Raw genomic sequence first — 23,447 nt, forward strand, 5'->3', positions numbered from 1 at the left:
GGGCCTAGCACAGGGTAGGCACAAATATTTGTTGAATAAATGAATGGCTAGGGAGCTACCACCATTAATACTCAGCAAATGGTTAATAAGGAAAGGACTTAGAATGTCAGTATTTTGTCTGTGGAAAAGAATCATACATTTACCCAGTAACCAGGTTTTCTAGAACATATTTAACCATGTGGAAGTTAAAGATACACCTTTGACCTTGAACAACATGGGTTTGGACTCATGGGTCCATTTATACATAGTTTTTTTTCAGTAAATATATTAGAAAAGTTTTTGGATATTTGTGAAAGTTTGAAAAAACTTACAAATGACATAGCCTAGAAATATCAAAAAAAAAAATTAAAAATTACATATGCCATGAATACATAAAACATATATCAGTACTAGTCTATTTTATCATTTACTACCATGAAATACACACAACTCTATTCAAAAAGTTAAAATTTATTAAAGCTTACACAAACACAGAGCTATACATGACCCCATTCATGCAGTATTAAATCATAACTGCAAAAAACTAACTATGGTACGTATTATACCACTGTAATAATTTCATCCCCACCTCCTGTTGCTACTGTGGTGAGCTCAAGTGATGCTAATCATCTACATTTGAGCAGTTTCTCTCTCTAGTAAATTGAGTATCACATTAAAAAGCGATTTCCTACAGTTTTTTGCATATTTTTATTGTTTTTAATACATACTATAAACCTTAAATAACACCATGGGACCCATACTAAGTTCACTGGTGATGCTGGAAGTGCTTCCTAGAAGCAGAGAAAAGTTAGGACATTTACAATAAAAATTTTAATTCCTTGATGTATGTAGTAGATTGAGGTCTCCAGTTGTGTTTGCCCACCTTTTCAGGATAAACGAATTCAGTGTAAGGACGATTGTTTTTTAAAAAAAAAAAAAAAAAAAAAGGAAATTTGTGAAGTCCTCACTTGAGCTACAACAGAATTTGTTGTTTTATATGACTTCACAAATAAAAACCTTGTACTCTTTGCAAATACCTTTTTAATCTAGTATTGAAAATACAGATTTTCTGTAGGTGTAGGCTTACTATAAGAAAGGCATACCAATAGACTCCAATGTAATTTGAGAAAAAGCTAAGATATCAAATGAGAATTTAAAGCAAAAGGAAAGTGAAGGATCTGAAGCTGGAGAACTTAATGCCAGCAAAGGATGGTTTGATAATTTTAGAAAGAGATTTGGCTTTAAAAAAAATCATGATATCAGGAGAAGCAGCTTCTGCTGACAGAGAGGCAGCAGATGAGTTTTTGGATGCCATTTAGAAAATAATGGAAGAGAAAAACATCTACCCGAAAGGTTTTACTGCATACAAAAGTGCCCTAATCTGGAGGGGAGGAAGCCACAAGGAACATTTATTAGGTAAGGAAGAGAAGTGAGCACCAGAATTTAAGGCAGGAAGGGATAGGTTATCTCTTACTGTTTTGTGCAAATGAAGTCAGGTTTATGATCAGGACTGCCCTTATCTACAAAGCTGCTAACCCACAAGCTTCAAAGGGAAAAGATAAATAACAGCTGCCAGTTTTCTGGTTGTACAACAAAAAGCCTGGATGAGAACCCTTTTTCTGGATTGGTGCCATTGGTGCTTTGTCTCTGAAGTTAGGAAGTACCTTACCAATAAGAGACTGCCTTTTAAAGTTCTTTTGGTGTTGGACAATGTCCCTGTCCACCCAGAACCCCTTGAATTCAACCCCAGAGGTGTCAAAATGTTCTGCTTTCCCCCAAACATAACATCAGTAATCTAGCTTCTAGATCAGAGAGTCGTAAGTAACTTTATAGCTTATACCATGCACTACTGTATGGAAAGGATTATCAGTGCTATGGAAAAGAACCCCAATAGAACATCATGGAAGTTGTTCTATTGGATTACACCATTGAAAGTGCCATCATTGCTAAAGAAAAAGTTGTGAAGACCATAAAGCCTGAAACAATAAATTCCTGCTAGAGAATACTGTGTGAAGATGCTGTGAGCCAATCAAGGAAATCATGAAAGAGATGGTGGATGTTGCAAACAAAAAGGTGAGGAATGAAGTGTTTCAAGATAAGGATCTTGGAGAAATTCAACAGCTAATAGATACCACACCACAGGAATTAACAGAAGATAACTTGACGGAGATGAGTGTTCTCAAACCAATGCCAGACAATGAGGAAAAAGATGTAGAAACAGCAGTGCCAGAAAACAAGACGACATTAAACAGTCTGGCAGCAGATTCCCATTATTCAAGACTGCTTTTGACTTCTTTTATGACATGGACCCTTCTGTGATATGGGCGCTGAAACTAAAGCAAATGGTGGAAGAAAGATTGTTACCATATAGAAAACAAACATTTTTAGAGAAATGAAAAAGCAAAAAAGTCAGAAATTACAATGCATTTCTGTAAAGTTTTACTGAATATGCCTGCCTCTTCTGCCTCCACCTTCAGCTCCTCTGGCACCCTTAAGATAGCAAAACTAACTCCTTCTCTTTCTCCTCCTCCTCAGCCTGTTTAATGTGAAGATGACCTTTATCATGATCCACTTCCACTTAGTCAATAGTAAATATATTATCTTTTCCTTATAATTTTCTTAAAAACATATTTTCTAGCTTACTTTATTGTAAGAATATAGTATATGGTACATGTAATATAAAAAAATGTGTTAATTGACTGTTTATGTTATTGGTAAGGCTTCTGGTCAACAGTAAGCTATTAGTAGTTAAGTTTTGGGGTAGTCAAAAGTTATACACAGATTTTTGACTGCAGTGGTGGTTGGTCCCTCTAAACTCCATGTTGTTCAAGGGTCAAATGTAATGAGAAAAATGGAATTTAGAAGATGAAATGGAATGTTTGTAGTTATTTTGGTAAGTTAAAGGATTTCAGTTTTTGAAAACATCACATTATTGCATAGGTACTGTTAGCTGGAAAAGTTTTGCCTACTAGTTCCCTTGATTGTGGAGTAAATTTGTAATTTTTATGAATATATATAGCATTTTTCTCTCCCTTTTTAGGCATTTGGGATCACAGCTTTGTGAATTAGAAAAACTAATAGATAAAATGATGATTGCAGAATTTTCTACTTACTCTCACAGTGACTTAAATAGACCACTGGAAGATGACTGTCAAGTTTTAGAAGAGGTATGTGTTTTAACTGTGGAATGAAGTTGATGTCATTGCTTAACAGTCTTGGTTTAGAACACATTTTTCTCAGATTATAAGAAGCAAAATTATCTTAAATTTCAAGGGCTATCAGACCTATGAAGTCCTTCACTAGCTGTGTGACTTTAGCAAGCACCATAATTGTTCATAATCCTATGGAATTAGAGAATAAAATAATTTTATAGCTTAATTAGAAATTATAGTTAAAATGAGCTTCAGAACAAGTTAAAAATACAGCTATAGGATGAATTAATTTATATTCTGTGTGCGTATGCTGGAGCTTGTCTTTTATAAAAAGTGATTATAGTTGGGCGCAATGGCTCATGCTTGTATCCCAGCAGTTTGAGAGGCTGAGGTGGGATGATTGCTTGAGCCCAGTAGTTTAATACCAGCCTGGGCAACATAGGGAGATTCCATCTGTACAAAAAATAAAAAATTAGCTGGGTGTGGTGGTACATGCACACCTGTAGTCCCAGCTACTTGGGTGGCTAAGGCGAGAAGATCACTTGAACCCAGGTGTTTTAGGCTGCACTGAGCCATGATCATGATACAGCAAGATCCTGTCTGAAAACAAAACCAAAATAGTGGTCATTATAATATGGTAATTATCCATCATTCAAATTACTGAGTACCTATTTATGAACATGTTTTTTTATATATGCGTATACAAATAAATCATATCCAAGCATCACTTAGCTAACTTCTCAGTGTTAATCACTGCCAACAACTAGTAAAGAATCCCAAAAACCCTGACAACTGTCTAAGTAAAAAAACTTTCATACATGTTAGCAGTTGACTTCCCACTGAGAGTCTAGGTCATTGTTTCAGTCTTCTAGACCATGAATTAAAAAGCACAGGGGCTAGGCGCAGTGGCTCAGGCCTGTAATTCCAGCACTGTAGGAGGCTGAAGCTAGAAGATCATTTGAGCACAGGAATTTTGAGACCAGCCTGGGCAACACAGTGAGTCTACAAAACAAATTTCAAAATTAGCCAGGTGTGGTGGTGCATGCCTGTAGTCCCAGCTACTCGGGAGGCTGAGGTGGGAGGATCACTTGAGTGCAGGAGATCAGTGCTGCAGTGAGCTGTAATCATGCCACTACACTCCAGCCTGGGCAACAGACTGGGACCCTGTCTCAAAACAAACAAGAAAGCAAAAACCAGAAAAACTACAGGGCCCATGGAGTATTTATTGGTCATCAGAGTGTGAGAAAGATATTTTCTACTTGTTGAAACTAGAACAAAAAATATCTTTGTATAGTTTTGCCTCCAAACCAGCTTCATTGGTTCACTGTGGTGGGATAGGATTTATCCCTACTTGTGTTTTAGAACACTGACTCTAAAAATCTCATGATAAGATTGCTATGGGACAGGGTTTTCAGGTTTCTAGAAAATATTGTGTGCAGGATAGAGATCTGAGGATCAAACAGAACTCTTGATGCTGGATATTTCTACCTCTAAGTAAAATTACTTCATATTTAAAATGTCAAGTTACATGTTCTTACTTTATTTTAACAGGAAAGACTAGTATCTCTTGTATTTGGACTCTTAAAACAAAGAAAACTTAATTTTTTAGAAATCTATGGTGAAAAAATGATTATTACAGCAAAGAATATCATTAAACAGGTAATTGTGCATTTTTATTTGATATATTTTGGTCTGAAACCTTTGTGAAGTGTATTTTATGTTATCCTAGTAATAATATATATATAGTGTAATAGTAATATGGTTCATTTATTTAAAAATTGAAAATATAGAAAAATAGAAGAAAGAAAAGCATAGCCCTATCAGCCAAAAGATTATCGCTGTAGGAATATTTCTATGTGTAGTTGTTTCTGATTTTCTTATGCTGTCATTATATATATATGATTTTTATACATATATTTCAGTTAGAATCATAAGCATTTTCTCGTATTATTATATATGCTTTTAGGAACATCATTTTTTATGATGTGTAAATTCCCATTAACATTATGTTAAATCTACTTAACTTTTCTTCTGTGTTGAATATTTAGGTTGTTTTATAATTTGATACAATAAATAGCACTGTGACAGACATCTGTGGTATAAAGTTATTTTGTTTGTTTTTCACACTTAAGACTGTTGGTTCTTAGACTGATTCCTAGAAGTAGAAGTATTGGTCAGAGAGTGAAAAGTATTTTTAAGTTATTTGATATATAGAATTTAATTTGTTTTAAAATATTTTGCCAATTTATACTCCCACCAGCAGTAGACAAGTGTTCATTTCCTTTTTAGCTGAATCTCTAAGAAATTATAAATTAAAATCCATGTGTTTTTCAGTATTACCTGATCTTTGTTTTGACTTTTTTTACTCAGGTAAATCTTATCCACTGAACTTCAGTTTTTTAAAATATATATGAAAAAGATGATATAATTTGAAATTTATCTGTTAGGCTTAGTTGATCATTTGCATTGGGTTGAATGTACATATATGAGTTTTTAAAGTTTAAATAAAATAAGTTTAAAATTTAAATAAAATAAGCAAAAAAATTATAATCATCTCCTTTCAAGCACTGATTAAAACACTGTATATTTAAATTGGTACAACCACTTTGAAAAATTGTTGGCAATATAAAGTAATGCCAAATATACATACATGTTGTGACTCAGCATTTCTATTCCTAGGTATGTACCAAACAGAAATACGCATATAAGTTCACCAAAACACAGACGGAAGAATGCTCGTTAACAGTACTATTTGTAATTTTAAAAACTGGAAACAACCCAAATTCCATCACTTGTAGAAAGAATAAGTAGAATTGTGGTGTATTTATACAATGGAATACTATATATTAATGAGAATGAATAAATTACACAGAATAACATAAATGAATATTGTAGATATAATATTATAGACATAATGTGGAGCCAAAGAAAGCAGACACAGAAAAGTATACATTGTATGATCCACTTACGTAAAAACAAATGCAGGCAAAATTATTCTATGGTTTAAAAATCAGGACAGTAGTGTATTTTGGGAAGAGAATAGAGGAGGAGCTCTGGGTATTAGCAGTGTTCAGTTTCATGAGCTGAGTTGTGATTACACAGATGTACTCCATTTGTACAAAAGTACTGAGCTGTAAACACAATCTGTACAATTTTCTGTATATATATTTTATACAATTTCTAAAAACTGGTATGTTTCAGTTCCCAGACTTCAAGTCTAAGCATTTATTTATTTATTTTTAAATTTTAAACTGTTGCGTATATTACAAGGAAATTTAACTTCCAATATGAATTTCTTTTGTGATTTTAACATGGGGCTTACGTCTTGTGCGTAAGTATTTTAGTTCTGCTTTTCTTCTGTATGATTTTGAACAGTTTTGAATAGTAGGCAATTTTAATTATTACAATTCAAACAGACTCTGAAATGATTATTTAATTGACTAATTGTAATGCAGTTTTTCAGACACCTTCAGAGATACATAAGAGATAAAAATCTGGTAAAATAGTTATTGTAGTCAGTAAGAGCCTTTAAATTTTTTTATTTTAAGTTCAGGGGCACATGTACAGATTTGTTACATAAGTAAATGTGTATCATGGGGTTTTTTTGGTATAGATTATATGCTCAACCAGGTATTAAGCCTTATACCCTTTAGTTATTTTTCAGATCCTTTCCCTTCTCCCACCCTTCACCCTCCAATAGGCTCCACTGTGTGTTGTTCCCCTCTATGTGTCTGTGTGTTCTCATCGTTTAACTCCCACTTGTAAGTGAGAACATGCAGTATTTGGTTTTCACTTTCTGCTTTAGCTGGCTAAGGATAATGACCTCCAGCTTCATCCATTTCCCTGCAAAGGACATGATCTCATTCTTTTTTATGGCTGCATATTATTCCACGGCATACATGTGCCACATTTTCTTTATCCAGTCTTATCATTGATGGGCATTTAGGTTGATTCCATGTATTTGCTATTGTGAACAGTGCCACAATAAACATACATATGCATGTGCCTTTAATAATAGAACAATTTGTATTCCTCTGGGTATGTAACCAGTCATAGGGTTGCTGGATTGAATGGTATTTCTATCTTTAGGTCTTTGAGGAATCGCCACATTGTCTACCACAATGGTTGAACTAATTTACACTCTCATCAACAGTGTATAAATGTTCCCTTTTCTCTACAACCTTGTCAGCATCTGTTATTTTTGACGTTTTAATAGTAGCCATTCTGACTGTTGTAAGATGGTATCTCATTGTGGTTTTGATTTGCATTTCTCTAATGATCAGGGATGTTGGCTGCATGTTTGTCTTCTTTTGAGAAGTGTCTGTTTAAGTAAGGGTCTTTTTAATGTACAAATGGAACATGGAATACTTAGCATTCGAAAGACAGTTAATCAAATTGTTTTTGTTTTTTCCTAAATTTTGCAGTGTGTGATTAATAAAGTTTCACAAATAGAAGAAATAGACACAGATGTTGTTGTGAAGTAAGTATAAATACATAGATTGGTGGTTATCAGTCAGGTAAAAGATGATACATGCAAATTAGAATAATTTGAGGTAGGTTTAGTAAAGGAATTATTTACTAAGGTGTGAGCAGGGTGTAGGAAAATTACAAGCGGCAGTGCAGAACCTTTAAGGGACGAGGGAAGACAGCAGTTAACAGAACTGAGGAGAAAGATAGTTGAAAAAAAGCTGTAACATTGAGTAGAGGGAAGCAGTCACACTGGGGCAACCCTTGAGGAGAGAGCTAGAGGAGTAGGTACCTTTACTCCTTCCAGTCTCTGTAAGGGCTCCTCATTGGCCAAGCCCACAGATTAGCCTCCTGGAGCGGAGAGCAGGATGGAGAGGGACAGAACATAGATATGGAGAGGTGAAATTGAAGATAATTCATTACAGGGGCATAGCAAGTATTACATTTAAATTGCTATGTAATTCAGCTTCTAATTGGCTTTGAGAAATTTGAGTTTATGATTTTGAATTGCCCATGTTTGTATTTTTTTATTTTCACCCTAGAAATTCCTTTTGTTGGCCAGGCGCATTGATTGATGCCTGTAATCCCAGCCCTTTGGGAGGCTGAGGTGAGAGAATCACTTGAGCCCAAGAGTTCAAGACCACCCTGGGCAATAAAGTGAGACCCCCATCTCAAACTAAAATAAACATTAAAAAATAAGCTGGGCATGGTGGCACATGTCTGCACTCCCAGCTACTCAGCAGGCTAAGGTAGGAGGATGGTTTGAGCCTGGGAGGTCCAGGCTTCAGTGAGCTGTCTGTGATTGTGCCACTGCATTCTAGCCTGGGCAGTGTGGTAAGATCCTGTCTCAAAAACAAAAAAAAGACAAAAAATAGAAATTCACATTCTGTTCTTTTAAGTGATAGTGATAAATATTTTGTAACTGAATTTCTTGTTCATATGGATATTTAAATGTTTTTAACTGGTTTAGATATGAATAGCAATATGTACTACTATGAAGCTTTCCTGGGCCAAATTGACAGAACAGAGATTATGGAGTATTAATTTCCACACTATTACCTAGGGAAAACTCAATTTCAGAATTAGTCAAAGCAACTATAATAATGAGAGAATTGTTAGTGGTTGGAAAAAAATAAGTCATTGGGACACTTTTAGAACCCCAATGGATGTGGAGTTTAATTTTCTTCTTCCCTACAAAAGTTTCTCAATATAAGTAGAGAACTTCCATATTTCAAGTGTTGCAGTATTTTTTTAGAATAAACTCTTTGCTGAAGCTACATTTATTAAAAGTTTAGAGTAATAGGTCATTTTGATACTGTAAAATATATTTAGGGAATGAATTATATTTTGTATTACTTTTTTCACTTTGAAGTTAATTTGTGTCAACTATCAATATTAATATTGGCTGCTGCTTACATGGTACTTTAAAAAATGTGTCAGTCATTGTTCTAAGTACTTTTTATTAACTTATCTAACATTTGCAACATATAAGGTAGGTTCTATCACTTTCCTCATGTAAGATGAGAAAATTGGAGCATGGAGGGGTTAAGTCACTTGACAGAGCCACAGAGCTAGCAATTCCAATAAGCTGTTGGTATTTTAAACCAAGGCATTGTGGCTCCAGTGCTCTTAACTACCATGCCATATTACCTCTCATGGTATTTTTAAAGTTGAAGTTAGAAAAGCAGATTGTGAAATTTTGGGGAGAGATGTTATGTTTCCATTTTTATTCCAGAGTATATCTTCACATTTATTTCTCTATGGTTTATTCATTCAGTGGTGGTCATAAAGCTTATTGAATTGAAATTGATACATGATATAGTTAACTTACCTGTCTTAAAAATATTTAAGTAAGTCATAGCTCTTTAGTAATTGACCTCTTCAACATTTTAGTTAGGTATCTAGATAAAATTGCATTTTATCACTAGATAGTATTTAGTCTCATTTCTTCCAGTTTGTAGATGTTGTATTGGCCCAGAGACGATCATTATTTTTGTTTGAATTATTTTTGTTCTAGGCTTGCAGATCAGATGAGAATGTTGAATTTTCCCCAGTGGTTTGAGCTGCTCAAGGATATTTTCTCTAAGTTTACAATTTTCCTACAGAGAGTTAAGGTAAGCTTATATATTAGTTTGTCCAGAATATCCCTAAAATTAAGTCAGCTTTCTAGATATATAATATGTAAATGAAGAATCAAAATTGTATAATTTTTCTAAAGAGGCTTGGTTTTAAATAATTTAAGTATCTCAAAGTTTGACAATCTTAATAATTTATAATTTAATAACATTAAGAAATATGCTTACTTGACATTAAATATTATACAGTAATATTTCCTCTGGTGATTTTTTGTTTTCCTTCTAGGTTATCTAGAGGTATAATATTGTTAAACACTCCAAAATCTGCCCCAAACCACCAATTTTGCTATAAATTCAATGTTGATATAATAGTGTTTTTAAATGTTATTCATATTCAAATTATCTTGCCAATTTTCTTTCTTTTTTTTTTTCTTTTTGAGATGGAGTCTTGCTGTCACCCAGGCTGGAGTGCAGTGGCATAATCTTGGCTCACCACAACCTCTGCCTCCTGGGTTCAAGTGATTCTCCTGCCTCAGCCTCCCAAGTAGCTGGGATTACAGGCACCCGCCACCACTCCCTACTAATTTTTGTATTTTTAGTAGAGATGGGATTTCACCATGTTGGCAAGGCTGGTCTCGAACTCCTGACCTCAAGTGATCTGTTCCCCTCAGCCTCCCAAAGTGCTGAGATTATAGGTATGAGCCACTGCACCTGGCCGCTAATATTCTTTATTTAGATTTTTATTTCATTTTTTGGGCAGGAATGCAATCAAGCATCATGTATAACATTTAATCATTTTGTCTCTTTAGTCAAGCCACTTAATTTTAAGCCACTTAGTATAACAAAAAGAACAGGTCACATAGCATTTTACAGAAGATGTCAACCTCTAATATATATTAATTTGAATCACCAACATATAATAGCATTGTTTTAAGAAGAACACAGGCCAGGCCCAGTGGCTTACAGCTGTAATCCTATCACTTTGGGAGACCAAGGCAAGAGGATCACTTGAGCTCAGAAGTTTGAGAACAGGTTGGGCAACATAAGGAAACCTCATCTCTACAAAATTTTTTTAAAATTAGCCAAGCATAGTGGTGCCACCTGTAGTCCCAGCTACTTGGGTGGCCGAGGTGGGATGATCACCTAATCCCAAGGCTGCAGTGAGGTGTGATTGTGCCACTGCACTCCAGCCTGGCCAACAGAGCAAGACCTTGTCTCAAAAAATGGGCTGGGTGCAATGGCTCATCCCTGTAATCCCAGCACTTTGGGAGGCTGAGGTGGGCAGATCACAAGGTCAGGAGTTCAAGACCAGCCTGACTACCATGGTGAAACCCCGTCTCTACCAAAAATACAAAAATTAGCCAGATGTGCTGGCGCATGCTTGTAATCCCAGCTACTCAGGAGGCTGAGGCAGGAGAATCGCTTGAGCCTAGGAGGCGGAGGTTGCAGTGAGCCGAGATTGAGCCATTGCACTTCAGCCTGGGTAATAGAAAGAGACTGCATCTCAAGAAAAAAAATGAAAAAGAATATAGTCATTAGGAATTACCATGTGTAACAGTTAAAAGGGGCCATTTGTGAAATTAGATATTCTTGGAGTTATCAAGTGTTAGCATTGTGTTTTATATGCTAGTTAACATCCCCAGCATCTCCTGAGTACCATATTAAATAGTGCAGGGGACTTTGGTACCTGTGTATGACATGAAATTTTCTTGATTCACATTGGAGCGATGCTAAGTTACATGTGTAAGCTCTCCAACCAGGTTCACAAAAGTTTTATAGAATGTGATTCACTGTGCTTTAGACTGCTTCTAAAATGTTGATCCTACCTATTAATAGTGATAGACACAAACCCATGTCTATAGATGTTCAATAATTAGGCCATGTTTTCAGTTATTTTCTGACCATGACCTCATCATCACACACTTCAATTATTGCATGTCTAGATATATAGAACTCTTACATTGCATAATGTAGAATAGACCAACTTTCTGCCAGTAATTTTTTAAAGTACAAGTAAGTCCTCAGTGTCATGGATAGGTTCTTGGAAACTGTGACTTTAAGTGAAACAACTCACACCAAAGCCATTTTTTCATTCATCATTATAGTAAAACATTTCCTTCAATTTTTAAAAAATAACATTGAAGGAAATGATGTTATTTGAGAACCTGCTGTACATTGTTGCACTTAAAGTTACACTCTCCCAGAACCTATCATCCATATTAAGTGAGGATTTACTGTAGTTATTCCACTTTAAGGCTCTATGTCAGTTAAACTATAAGTAGAGTTATTTTATGTATGTACATATGGAAACTGATTGATTATAGTTGTAATTTGCCATTTTCACATTTGGACCACTTAAATTAGTACTCATGTACAACATCTTTGCAGATGACATATGAAATATGGTACTTTTTTCTGTGAAAGAAGTTTGTGAGTCTACCAAGTATTATTTCACTGAAAAATAATGTTAATTACAAGCTGTTCATTTTTACTGAAGAATTTAAAAATAACTAAAAGTTGGAAAGAACCCAGATGTTTAACAATAGAGAAATGGTAAAATAAATTATGCTTGACACATTCTTTACCATGGAATATTATATACAGCCAAGGATTTTTAATGGTAGAAGAAAATACATACATTGTGATATTTAGTTAAAAATGCAAGATATAGGGCTGGGCGTGGTGGCTCATGCCTGTAATCCCAGCACTTTGGGAGGCTGAGACGGGTGGATCATGAGGTCAAGAGATTGAGACCATCCTGGCCAACATGATGAAACCCCGTCTCTGCTAAAAATACAAAAATTAACTGAGTATGGTGGCATGTACCTGTAGTCCAGCTGCTCAGGAGGCTGAGGAAGGAGAATCACTTAAACCCAGGAGGCGGAGGTTGCAGGGAGCCGAGATTGCACCCCTGCACTCCAGCCTGGTGACAGAGTGAGACTCTGTCTCAAGAGAAAAAAAAAAAAAAAGCAAAAGCAAGATAAAGATGTACTTATATAGTATGATCTCAGCTATGTCAAAAAATTTTTTAAAAAATCTTTTTATGTTCCTAGAACAAGGAGAAAGCTTGGCCTTTTTTGTGGTTTTCTTTAGCTGGTCAGATTATATGTCATGTAACATTTTTATTATTTGCTATTTTCCCTAAATTTTCTACAAAGAGAAATATTTTATAATCAGAAAAAATTGTTTTGTTTTTTAATAGCATTTACCACATTACAGGAATAGACTGTTTGAATTTATTTGATTTACCAGGGTTAATAATTTACTTTCCTACATGCTTACATTTATTTCTTTAAGACAAAGGATATCCTATATGTCACTTTAGTATTATACTTCTTTGTGGGGTGGGGGGAGATGGAGTCTTGCTTTGTTGCCAGGCTGGAGTGCTGGAGTGCAGTGGCACAATCTCAGTTCACTGCAGTCTCCACCTTCTGGGTTCAAGCAGTTCTCCTCCCTCAGCCTTTAGAGTAGCTGGGATTACAGGCATCTGCTACCTCACCTAGCTAATTTTTGTATTTTTAGTAGAGCCAGGGTTTCACCATGTTGGCCAGGATGATCTGAATCTCCTGACCTTGTGATCCTCCTGCTTTGGCCTCCCAAAGTGCTGTGATTTAGTATTATACTTTATAAAAGAAACTAAAGCATGAAATTTTATCCAGAATTTACAATAGTATTTTTATTTTGAATGGATAAATAATAAAAGATGGGGATTTATAAATTTTGTATTTGAGTAATTGTTAACAACTTGAGGATCTATTGCTGTTAATTGTATTTTTTTAGTGTATATTTTTTATTTATTTTTGGTCATGCTAAAAATAAACATATAAAATTTATCTTAACTATTTTTAAGTATATAGTTCAGTGGCATTAAGTTCATTTGCACTGTTGTGCTGCCGTTACCAACATCTATCCACAGAACTCTTTTTATCTTGCGAAACTGAAACTCTGTACCTAGTAAATAATAACTCTGGGCTGGGCGTGGTGGCTTATGCCTGTAATCCCAGTACTTTGGGAGGCCGAGACGGGTGGATCATCTGAGGTTAGGAGCTTGAGACCACCCTGGTATCATGATGAAACCCCATCTCTACTAATAATACAAAAATTAGCTAGGCATGGTGGCACATGCCTATAATTCCAGCTACTCAGGTGGCTGAGGCAGGAAAATTGCTTGAATCCAGGAGGCAGAGGCTGCAGTGAGCCGAGATCACACTATTGCACTCCTGCCTGGGCAACAAGAGCGAAACTTCATTTCAAAAATAATAATAATAACAACTCTGGCCAAGCTGGGGCTGAAAGTCCCAACCTTCTAATCCTGCCTTAGTCTTTCAGTGACCAACTTTCATCCTCAGGCTGTGTAGGAGCCTGGGCTACTGGTCATCTCTTTAGCATACAAAAACGTTTTTTTCCAAGGCTTTTAGTAACTGTATGCCAGGAAATAGGCACAAAAACCAAATATAGGCCTGATATAGTAGCTCATGTCTATAATCCCAACACCTTGAGAGGCTGAGGCGGGAGGGTCATTTGAGGCCAGGAGTTTGAGACCAGCCTTGGCAACCTAGCAAGACCCTGTCTACCCCCCGCCACACACACACACACACAGACCAGCCTTGGCAACCTGGCAAGACCCTGTTTACACCACACACACACACACACACACACACCCCAGCCTTGGCAACCTAGCAAAACCCCATCTACACCACACACACATTCCCTCTTTCCCCCATCCCCTGGCAACCACCATTCTACTTTCTGTCTCTATGAGTTTGACTATTCTAGGTATTTCATATAAGTGAAATCATACAAAATTTATTCTTTTGTGACTGACTTATTTAATGTAGCTTAATGTCCTCAAGGTGCCATCTGTGTTGTTGCATGTTAGAATATTCTTCTTTTATAAGGCTGAATAATATGAATAATATTCCATTATATGTGTATATACTACATTTTGTTTATCCATTCATTTGTCAATGGACACTTTGTGTTTCTTTCTCCTTTTGGCTATTGAGAATAATACTGCCATGAGCATGCCTATGCAAATGCCTCTCTGGGGCCCCCTTTCAGTTCTTATTTTTGTCAATCCCAGAAGTGGAACTTATGGATTATATGGTAATTCTATTTGTAATTTTTTGAGGAACCTTCACACTGTTCTCCATAGCAGCTGTACCATTTTACATTTCCACCAATAGTCCACAAGGGTTCCAATTTTTCTACCTCCTTTCCAACACTTGTTATTTTCTGGATTTTGTGAGAGTAGCCATCCTAATGGGTATGAGGTGGTATTTCCCTGTAGGTTTAATTTACATTTTTCTAACGATGAGTGTTGTTGAGCATCTTTGTATATGCTTATTCGGCATTTTTATGCCTTTTTTGGAAAAAATGTATGCCTATTATTTAGTGGGGTGGTTTGGTTTTTTGTTGAGTTGTAGAAGTTCTTTACATATTCTGGATATTAATCCTTTATCAAATATGTGATTTGCAAATATTTTCTCTCATTTCGTAGGTTGCCTTTTTACTCTGTTAATGGTGTCTTTTGATGCATAGAAGTTTTTCTATGTTGATATAGTCCAATTTACCTATTTTTTGTTGTTATTGTTGCCTGTGTTTTTCATTTCATATCGAAGAAATCAGTGCCAAATCCAGGGTCATGAAGCTTTTTTCCTGTATTTTCTTCTAAGTGTTTTATATTTTTAGATCTTATGTTTAGGCCTTTAATCGACTTTAGTTTTTATATGTAAGATAAGATCTACATTCATTCTTTAGCATGTGGATATTCAGTTTTCCCAGTACCATTTGTTGAAAAGACTGCCCTTTCTGCATTGAATAGTTTTGCCACCCTTGTCAAAAAACATTTTATTATATATGTGAGAGTTCATTTCTGGGCTCTCTGTGTTCTATATGTCGCTCTTTATGCCGATACCACACTGTTATGATTACCGTAGTCTTGTAAGTTTTGAAATTAGAATTATAAGACCTCCATAATTCATTCTTTACTATTAAATTGTATTTTGACTTTTTATTAAATTCTTATTTGTTGTTTGCACCCTATGGATTAGGCTGATTTTTATAGGTAAAACAGAAAACAGCTTTTAAATGCAGCTTACTTTCTTTTCAAGGAATTCTTAGCTTATAAATTTCATTTTGTTGTATGGACAAATAAACCTAGTCTTTCATTTCAGAATGACAATATCAGTTGTCATTATGGCTATCACTATAGTTACCAGATATCTCATTCACTCCATTCTCAAGATTGGAAAATTATATTTGGTTTAGCTGTCCTGGTGTTTTTGAAACATGGACTTGTCTACAGACTGTGTAAATGATAGTTCAGGGAGTAAACCATGTATCTACTGTTGAATCTATTATATATTTTTAAATCTTACTTTTTGGATACTAGTCTTCTGGCATTCCTAAGCAAGAATGCTTGGACTTGGAAAAAATAATTAAATCTTCAGAAGTGTAGATACAGTGAAAACAGCAAAGAAGAATCCCTAAGAGAATAGCTGATATACTTTATATAGAAAATTTTAATAACTGTATAAGCTAAGATGTTATTAAAAGGAATGAAGTATTCAAACTAGTTTAAATAATTCAAGGAATGTATTGGCTCTGGTAATTAAAAACAAGACTAGGAAGGGCTTCATGCATGGTTTTGTCTTGGTTCTCCAGCTTAGTTTCTCTGTTTCCAATTCAGCTTTGCCTTTCCCTTTCCTCTTGGCTTCATCAGTTCTAGGTCTGCCACATTTGCCACAATTCTATACCACTTAGAAGTTTTCTGTTTTTTACTTAGAGTTTTACTTCTTCAGTCAGCAAATGAAACTTCTTTTGAGCCAAATTTACAGTTTTTCACCTGGAGTTATTCTTCTAAAGTCATCAAATGAAAGTCCTTGGCTTTAATTGATTGAACCAGTTTAGGTCACATACCCGGTAACTGTGGTCAGGAAAAATGCTGTGCACTGATAATTAGTTTAAGTCTGTATTTTCTTCTCATCTCTAAGCTAATCATGAGCAAGGAGGTTGGGAGTACACTGAGTGGGCTATTTAGGACTGACACTTGAAGCTGGAAGGTGGGCTTCTTTCTACTCAAATTACATGGCTATTGTACCATGGAAAAAGTGATGTAGAATAGATGTTAGATAGGTCTATCATCATGATCTTTTTATTTTAAAAAGTTAAAATTGGCAAGACAGAAGAGGTAAGGAAAAAGAAAGGCAAAAAAAAAAAAAAAATGAGGGAAGAAAGTATATCAAAGATTGGACAGCAGCGAGGATTAAAGCAGCAGTAGCAGAGCAGTACGTTTCTAACAATAGAGAAGAAGTTAGTAAGCAACGAAGAAAGAAAAAAATGCAGTATTCATAGTAGATACTTTGGTCCTAAAGCTCTTGAAGGCTGTATCTTCTGTATATTGTATGGGCTATTGTCTCATTTAAAATGCTTTCAGTTCCAAATAACAGGAAACACAACTCAGAGTGTCTCAAATAGTTAAGGGGATTTATTAGTTCATATAACTAAAAAAATACCCAGAGGTAGATCAGCCTTTAGGTGCTTCATAGAGAAACTGTTGATGTCATCAAGGCTTGGCTTTATTTCTTTGCAATTCTCTTTTCTGTGTACCTTCCTAATCATTAAGCTCAGATCGTAGTGGTTCCAGGTACTTGACCTGAAGTTGGAGTCTGCTTCCCTAGAACCATGTAGATTCCAAAATACAAATCAAGGTTTTGAGAAAGGGAGAAGAAACAAATTGTTAAGACTGTAACTGTGAATGTTAAAATAGACAAGTAGCCTTTTATTTCTTAATTGTCCATAAAGACATTAGTTTAAATAAATTTACTCTTCATTCACCTAGCTTTCAGTATTTATTGAGCACCTCCTATTTGCCAGGCACTATTCTAGGCATTAGGATTATAGTGTCATGGAATGGAACTAACATTCTAGTAGAAGGAGACCTAGAATAAACAAAGATAATTTTAGATAATGATAAATGTTGTGTTTTTTTAAATTTATTTTTTTGTTTTTTTACAAAAACTGGATAATGGAATAGAGTTGCCGAGAGGAGAGTCAGGGAAGGCCTCTTTGAGAAAGTGACCACTGGTGCCAGAACCTCAGTGATGAGAAAGAAATATGTTCAAAGATCAAGGTGAAAAGCATTCTGGACAAAGGAAACAGCAAAGGCATTGAGGTGGGAACAATCCTGGAATGAGGGAAGAGTAGAAAGGAAACTAGAGTGTCTGGAGAGTAGTGAGTAAGTGAGAGAACAGATGAGAAAAGAAGAGAGATAAGTAGGGAATAGGCATGGTAAGTGATGGGGATTCCTTTTCTTTTAGGCAGGCATATCAATGTATATGATTCTCTTGACGGACAAGTTATTTTATGTTTAATATAACACTTTTAGGAGGTCAGAGAAATATGCAACATATTTTAGGGAGATTTCCATTTTAAAAATTAGTTAAAATATCAGAACTTTATTTCTAAGCTTTAGTGAATCCATTTCTCCTGGGCAGTTCTTTTTCATGTCTCTTTTCCTATGTAGTAAAAAAGATCGTTAGAAATTTTGATACACATGACTGACTCATTTATGATTACAGATGTACAAAATTACATGCACAGTATTCTCTTTTGGGAACTTCAGGTAACAGATATTTTATATTCCTTAAAAGTATGTCCTATTTTCTTGTAGGCAACATTAAATATCATTCACAGCGTTGTTCTCTCAGTTCTTGACAAAAACCAAAGGACTAGAGAATTGGAAGAGATTTCACAACAGAAGAATGCTGCAAAAGATAATACACTGGACACAGAGGTGGCTTATTTAATCCATGAAGGCATGTTTATAAGTGATGCATTCACTGAGGGTGAGCTAACACCTGTAGCAGTTGACACTACCTCTCAAAGAAATGCATCTCCAAATAGTGAACCCTGCAGCAGTGATTCTGTATCCGAGCCAGAATGTACTACTGATTCTTCATCCAGCAAAGAGCAGACAGCATCATCTGCTATTCCAGGAGGTGTGGATATTCTGTGAGTATAGTGGTTACTGCCAAATTGACAAGATTTTGAGTCATGTTATTAATGGCTTCAGTTAGATTGATTATTCAGTTTATTGAAAAACCATGTAAATTTTAGAATTTAACAAAAATATATTTTATGAAACATATGTTTTTTAAAAAAATGTATGAGAAGTAAGGAGGTGAGCATTGGAAGTAACTGAGAATTGTAGAGTTTTAAGACTGGAAAAGAACTTTAAAAACCATTTTATTAAGTGCCCTCATTTCAGTGATAAGATAATTGATGCCCAGAGAGCTTCAATGACTTAAGTAAAGTGACTAGTGGCAGAACATTTACTGGAACCCAGGTCAGCTATTGCTTTGGGTTTTTCCTTCTTCTGTGTCACCTTTTTAATTTATATGTTGTGAAAATCTGTTAATTTATAACTTTTGGCTTTTCAAAGACATGAATTTCCAAATGGATCACATCTTTTCTTAAAACTTATTTTTGAAAACTTCTTATTTTGAAATAATTTCAAATTTACAGAAACGTTGCCAGAATAGAAGTAAAAAAAACTCTCATAGAGCCTTCATCCAGATTCCCCAGGTATTAATAGTTTACCACATCACCCCGTCTCCCTCCCTACCTTTTTCTCTTTCTGTCACCTTTCGTCTCTTTCTTTATCTCTTATGTTAATATCTTTTCTGAATCCTTTGACAGTCGGTTACAGACATGATGCACTATTATCCCTAGGTACCTGGTGTATATTTCCCAAGCACAAGAACATTCCTATATAACCTTAATATACTGATTAAATACAAAAAAATTGATATGATAAATTATTAATATTATCATCTAATCCACAGATCCCATTTAAACAAAGTTTACCAATTGATCCAATAATCTCAGTTATCAAAAAAAAATGGAACCAATAAAATCTTTCTGGTCCAAGAATATAGTTTGGATTTAGTTATTGTTAAGAATAACTATACTTTCATTATCTTTACATAAATCAATTCAGTTATCTTTATGTAAGTCAACTTATGGTCCTGGAGCTTATAAAGGTTACAGTTACAACATAAAGCCAGTTGTAACACTGTTCTTCAGTAGAAACAAACAAAACCCTAAGCTATATATTAATAAAAAAAGTTTTTTCTATATTCAGGCTAATATTTTTACATTTACTAGTTAGGGTGTAGTCTAAAACTGCTATAAAAAGAGATGTATAAACTCTGTAGCTTAAACAATATAACATTTTGTTTCTTCATGTAACATTTCAGAGGTAGGAGATCTTCAGCTGAGAAGACAGCTCTACCTTTCTCAGTGTGTAATTTCCACCTGTGTCTAAGGTGGCTGTTCTTTTAGCATTTCATTTTCATCCCAAGCAGCAGGAAGGAGAGGACAAAGGGCTGATACCTTCCTTTGTTTTCTTTTTTAAACATTTTAACAATAGCCATGTAATTTGGGAAGAACTAAGCCTCACCTTCCAGCTTCAATCATATGTATTCATCTTCCTCTCCTCAGCCCTTTTATGATCCTCTTGGAACATAATGCACATATGGTAAAATGCACCACTTATAAAGTGGTCAGCTTAACTAGCACAAAGTGATTGTGTTGGTGTAATTGTCACCCACCTCAAAAAATATAACTTTACCAGCTCTTCAGAAGCCCTTCTTGCCACTGTAATACTACGCTATTCCCTCCGACAGGAAACCATTAAAACAATTGGTTTTTCCAGTTTTTAAACTTGATGCAAATGGAATCATATATTTGCTCTTTTGTCCCTGATTTCTTTCATTCAGCATTACATTTCCTAACTCTATCCAAGGTTGTTGCATGTAGCAGTAAATTTTTTATACAAATAATCCATTTTATTGTATACTATAATATATGTATATATTTTACTTTTGATAAGATTTGGGTTATTTTCCTTTTGGATTGCCATGAACATTCTAGATAGCTTTGGTGCACATGTTATAAGCATTTCTGTTGAATATATACCTGGGAACAAATAAAGCATGTGAGTGGTCAATTTAGCTAATGCCAAACAATTTCTTAAAGTGGTTGTACTCATTTATACTCCCCTCAGAAGTGTGGAACAGTTTGTGTCACTCCACATCTTCCTTCACTTTTGATATTGTCAGTCTTTTACACGTTAGCCATTCTGTTGGGTATGTCACAAGTGTAGTAATTTTATTTCCTTGACTAATAGGAGAGCACCTTTTCATACATTTATTGGCTGCTGGGATATCCTCTTCTATGAAGTGCCTATTCAAGGCCTTTACCCACTTTTCTATTGGTTTATATTATTTCTTATTGATTTATGTTTCTTTTTTCCTGAGGCAGAGTCTTGCTTTTGTTGCTCAAGCTGGAGTGCAGTGGCACATTCTCGGCTCACTGCAACCTCCGGCTCCCAGGTTCAAGCAATTCTTCTGCCTCAGCCTCCCGAGTAGCTGGGATTACAGGCACATGCCATCATGCCCAGCTAATTTTTGTATTTTTTAGTAGAGGGGGGTTTCACCATATTGGCCAGGCTGGTCTCGAACTCCAGACCTTGTGATCTGCCCACCTCTGGCTCTCAAAGTGCTGGGCTTACAGGTGTGACCCACCACACCTGTCCCGATTTATGAAGGTTCTTTATGTTAGGTCAGTTTTGCCAGCTGTCCGTATTGCAGCTGTCTTTTCCCACTGTGTGTTGACTTTTCTCTCTCTTATCTGGGTTTTTGGTGAACAAAAGTTCTTAATTTTAATATAATTCTATGATTCATTACTTTCCTTTATGATTTATGCTTCCTTTGTGTCCTATTTAAGAAATCTTTCCCCACTTTAGGGATTCGAAGATATTTTCTTGTTACTGTCTAGAAAATTTGTTTCTGTCTTTTTCACATTAAGACCTAACAGTCCATCTAGAATTGATTTTTAGATATAGTATAAGGGTTAATATTTTTTTCTCATATGGATATGTTTTTGACATTGCACCATTTGTTGAAAAAGCTGTCTTTCCTACTGCTCTATAATGTCAGTCTTGCCAGAAATCAAATATTCAGATATATGTGTATCTGTTTCTGGACTCTATTTTGTTCATTTTTCTGTCTTTACACCAGTACCATTAAGTAAGATAGTCTTAGTTATTGCAGTTATTATAGCTTTTTTTTCTTAAATAATTTTTTTTTTGTAGAGACAAGTTCTTGCTGTGTTGCCCACGCTGGTCTCAAACTCCTGGCCTGAAGTGATTCTCCTATCTCAGCCTCCCAGAGTGCTGGGCATAACCACCATGCCCAGCAACTGTAGCTTTTAAATTCATACTAATATCTGGGAGAGTTAATTTCTCCTACTTTTTCTTCTTTAGGATTGCCTTAACTCTTCTTGGTATTTTACAAATCCATATACCTTTTAGATTTGTTCTGTTACCTTCACATAGATTTGTTTATATTTTATTCTTTCTTTTTAAAAACAAGCACAATCCAGAATTCGTACTTGTTACTTCCATTCATATCCTAGTGGTCAGCATAGTTACATGACTATATCTAGTTATAAGGGAGGCTTGAGAAATAAGTCTTTAGCTTGTTGACTATTTGCCCAGTTAGAGCTGTCATTGTGGCAAAGAGAGATACTGAAAGATGGTTAGCTTTATGCTACACCATTTGAGATCCTATTAAACCAGATGTAGTCTCACAGTTTTTATCCTTCCCCTCCTACCTCTATTGTGGCTCACTTTATACACTGAACATTCTCAGGCTTTCTCCAATCACATTCCTCCTACAGCATGAAGCATAGGTTCTGTAGATGATTCTATGTTCAGTAGATACATATATGTCTGGGAACTACCCAACCTAAAGTAAAGGGGCAGTTAATTAAGTGAGTATATTTATATGTGTGAGTCTAACTAGTTCTTTCATACAAGGGCTCTGACTATCCTGTATTAAGTGTTTTTGCAGTGTATAATTGAATCACCTATGTAGAACATATAAAAATATGTATGACATTTTAACTTTGTTAGTAGTAGATTTTCCCTATTTTCTTCAAAATAACCTGCAATTTTGTAAGTTTATTGCAGTGCACATATGGGCACAAAATAGGAAATACTAAGCAGGGATTTGGAAAAGAAAAACAATGGAAAAGATTAGAAAGAGTTGCAAAGCATAATGTCTTCAAGTTTCATCTATGATGTAGCACATATCAAAATTTCCTTTCTTTTTAAGGCTGATGAATATCCCATTCACATGTATGTGATATATACGTATATGTGTGTGATATATACATATATGTGATATATGTATGTCTTGTATGTATATATCACATTTTGTTTACCTGTTCATCCATTAGTGGACACTTGTGTTGCTTCCATGTCTTGACTATTTCAGATAGTGCTGTTATGAACTTTGAGTGTACATATAAATCCTGAAGATCTTACCTTCAGTTATTTTAGATATATACCCAGAAGTAGAATTGCTGGATTATGTTGGAGCTTGTTTGCATTTTTCCTATTGATGTTAAAGTTAAGAGATCTAATTGAAGTTAAAAAATAAAAAATCTTGGGCCAGGCGCGGTGGCTCACGCCTGTAATCCCAGCACTTTGGGAGGCCGAGGCGGGTGGATCACGAGGTCAAGAGATCAAGACCATCCTGGTCAACACGGTGAAACCCCATCTCTACTAAAACTACAAAAAATTAGCTGGGCATGGTGGCGCGTGCCTGTAATCCCAGCTACTCAGGAGGCTGAGGCAGGAGAATTGCCTGAACCCGGGAGGCGGAGGTTGCGGTGAGCCGAGATCGCGCCATTGCACTCCAGC

At 35.4% G+C, this 23,447-nt stretch overlaps 1 protein-coding gene across 6 annotated transcripts in view; it reads left to right on the forward strand.

The window, feature by feature from the left end:
• Positions 1 to 23,447, forward strand: part of VPS54 (VPS54 subunit of GARP complex) — a 123,678-nt gene that overhangs the window by 55,883 nt on the left and 44,348 nt on the right. For all 6 annotated transcript variants that reach the window (XM_032291962.1, XM_032291965.1, XM_032291963.1 and 3 more), the window contains 5 exons: positions 3,020 to 3,146; positions 4,683 to 4,790; positions 7,556 to 7,611; positions 9,616 to 9,712; positions 18,348 to 18,688. In XM_032291962.1, the coding sequence (XP_032147853.1) occupies positions 3,020 to 3,146; positions 4,683 to 4,790; positions 7,556 to 7,611; positions 9,616 to 9,712; positions 18,348 to 18,688 (729 nt within the window). The remainder of the gene's footprint in view (positions 1 to 3,019; positions 3,147 to 4,682; positions 4,791 to 7,555; positions 7,612 to 9,615; positions 9,713 to 18,347; positions 18,689 to 23,447) is intronic.

Source organism: Sapajus apella, unplaced genomic scaffold (assembly GCF_009761245.1).
Source record: "Sapajus apella isolate SASKATOON/1434 unplaced genomic scaffold, GSC_monkey_1.0 scaffold26, whole genome shotgun sequence".
In the NCBI taxonomy this organism is placed as follows: domain Eukaryota; kingdom Metazoa; phylum Chordata; class Mammalia; order Primates; family Cebidae; genus Sapajus; species Sapajus apella.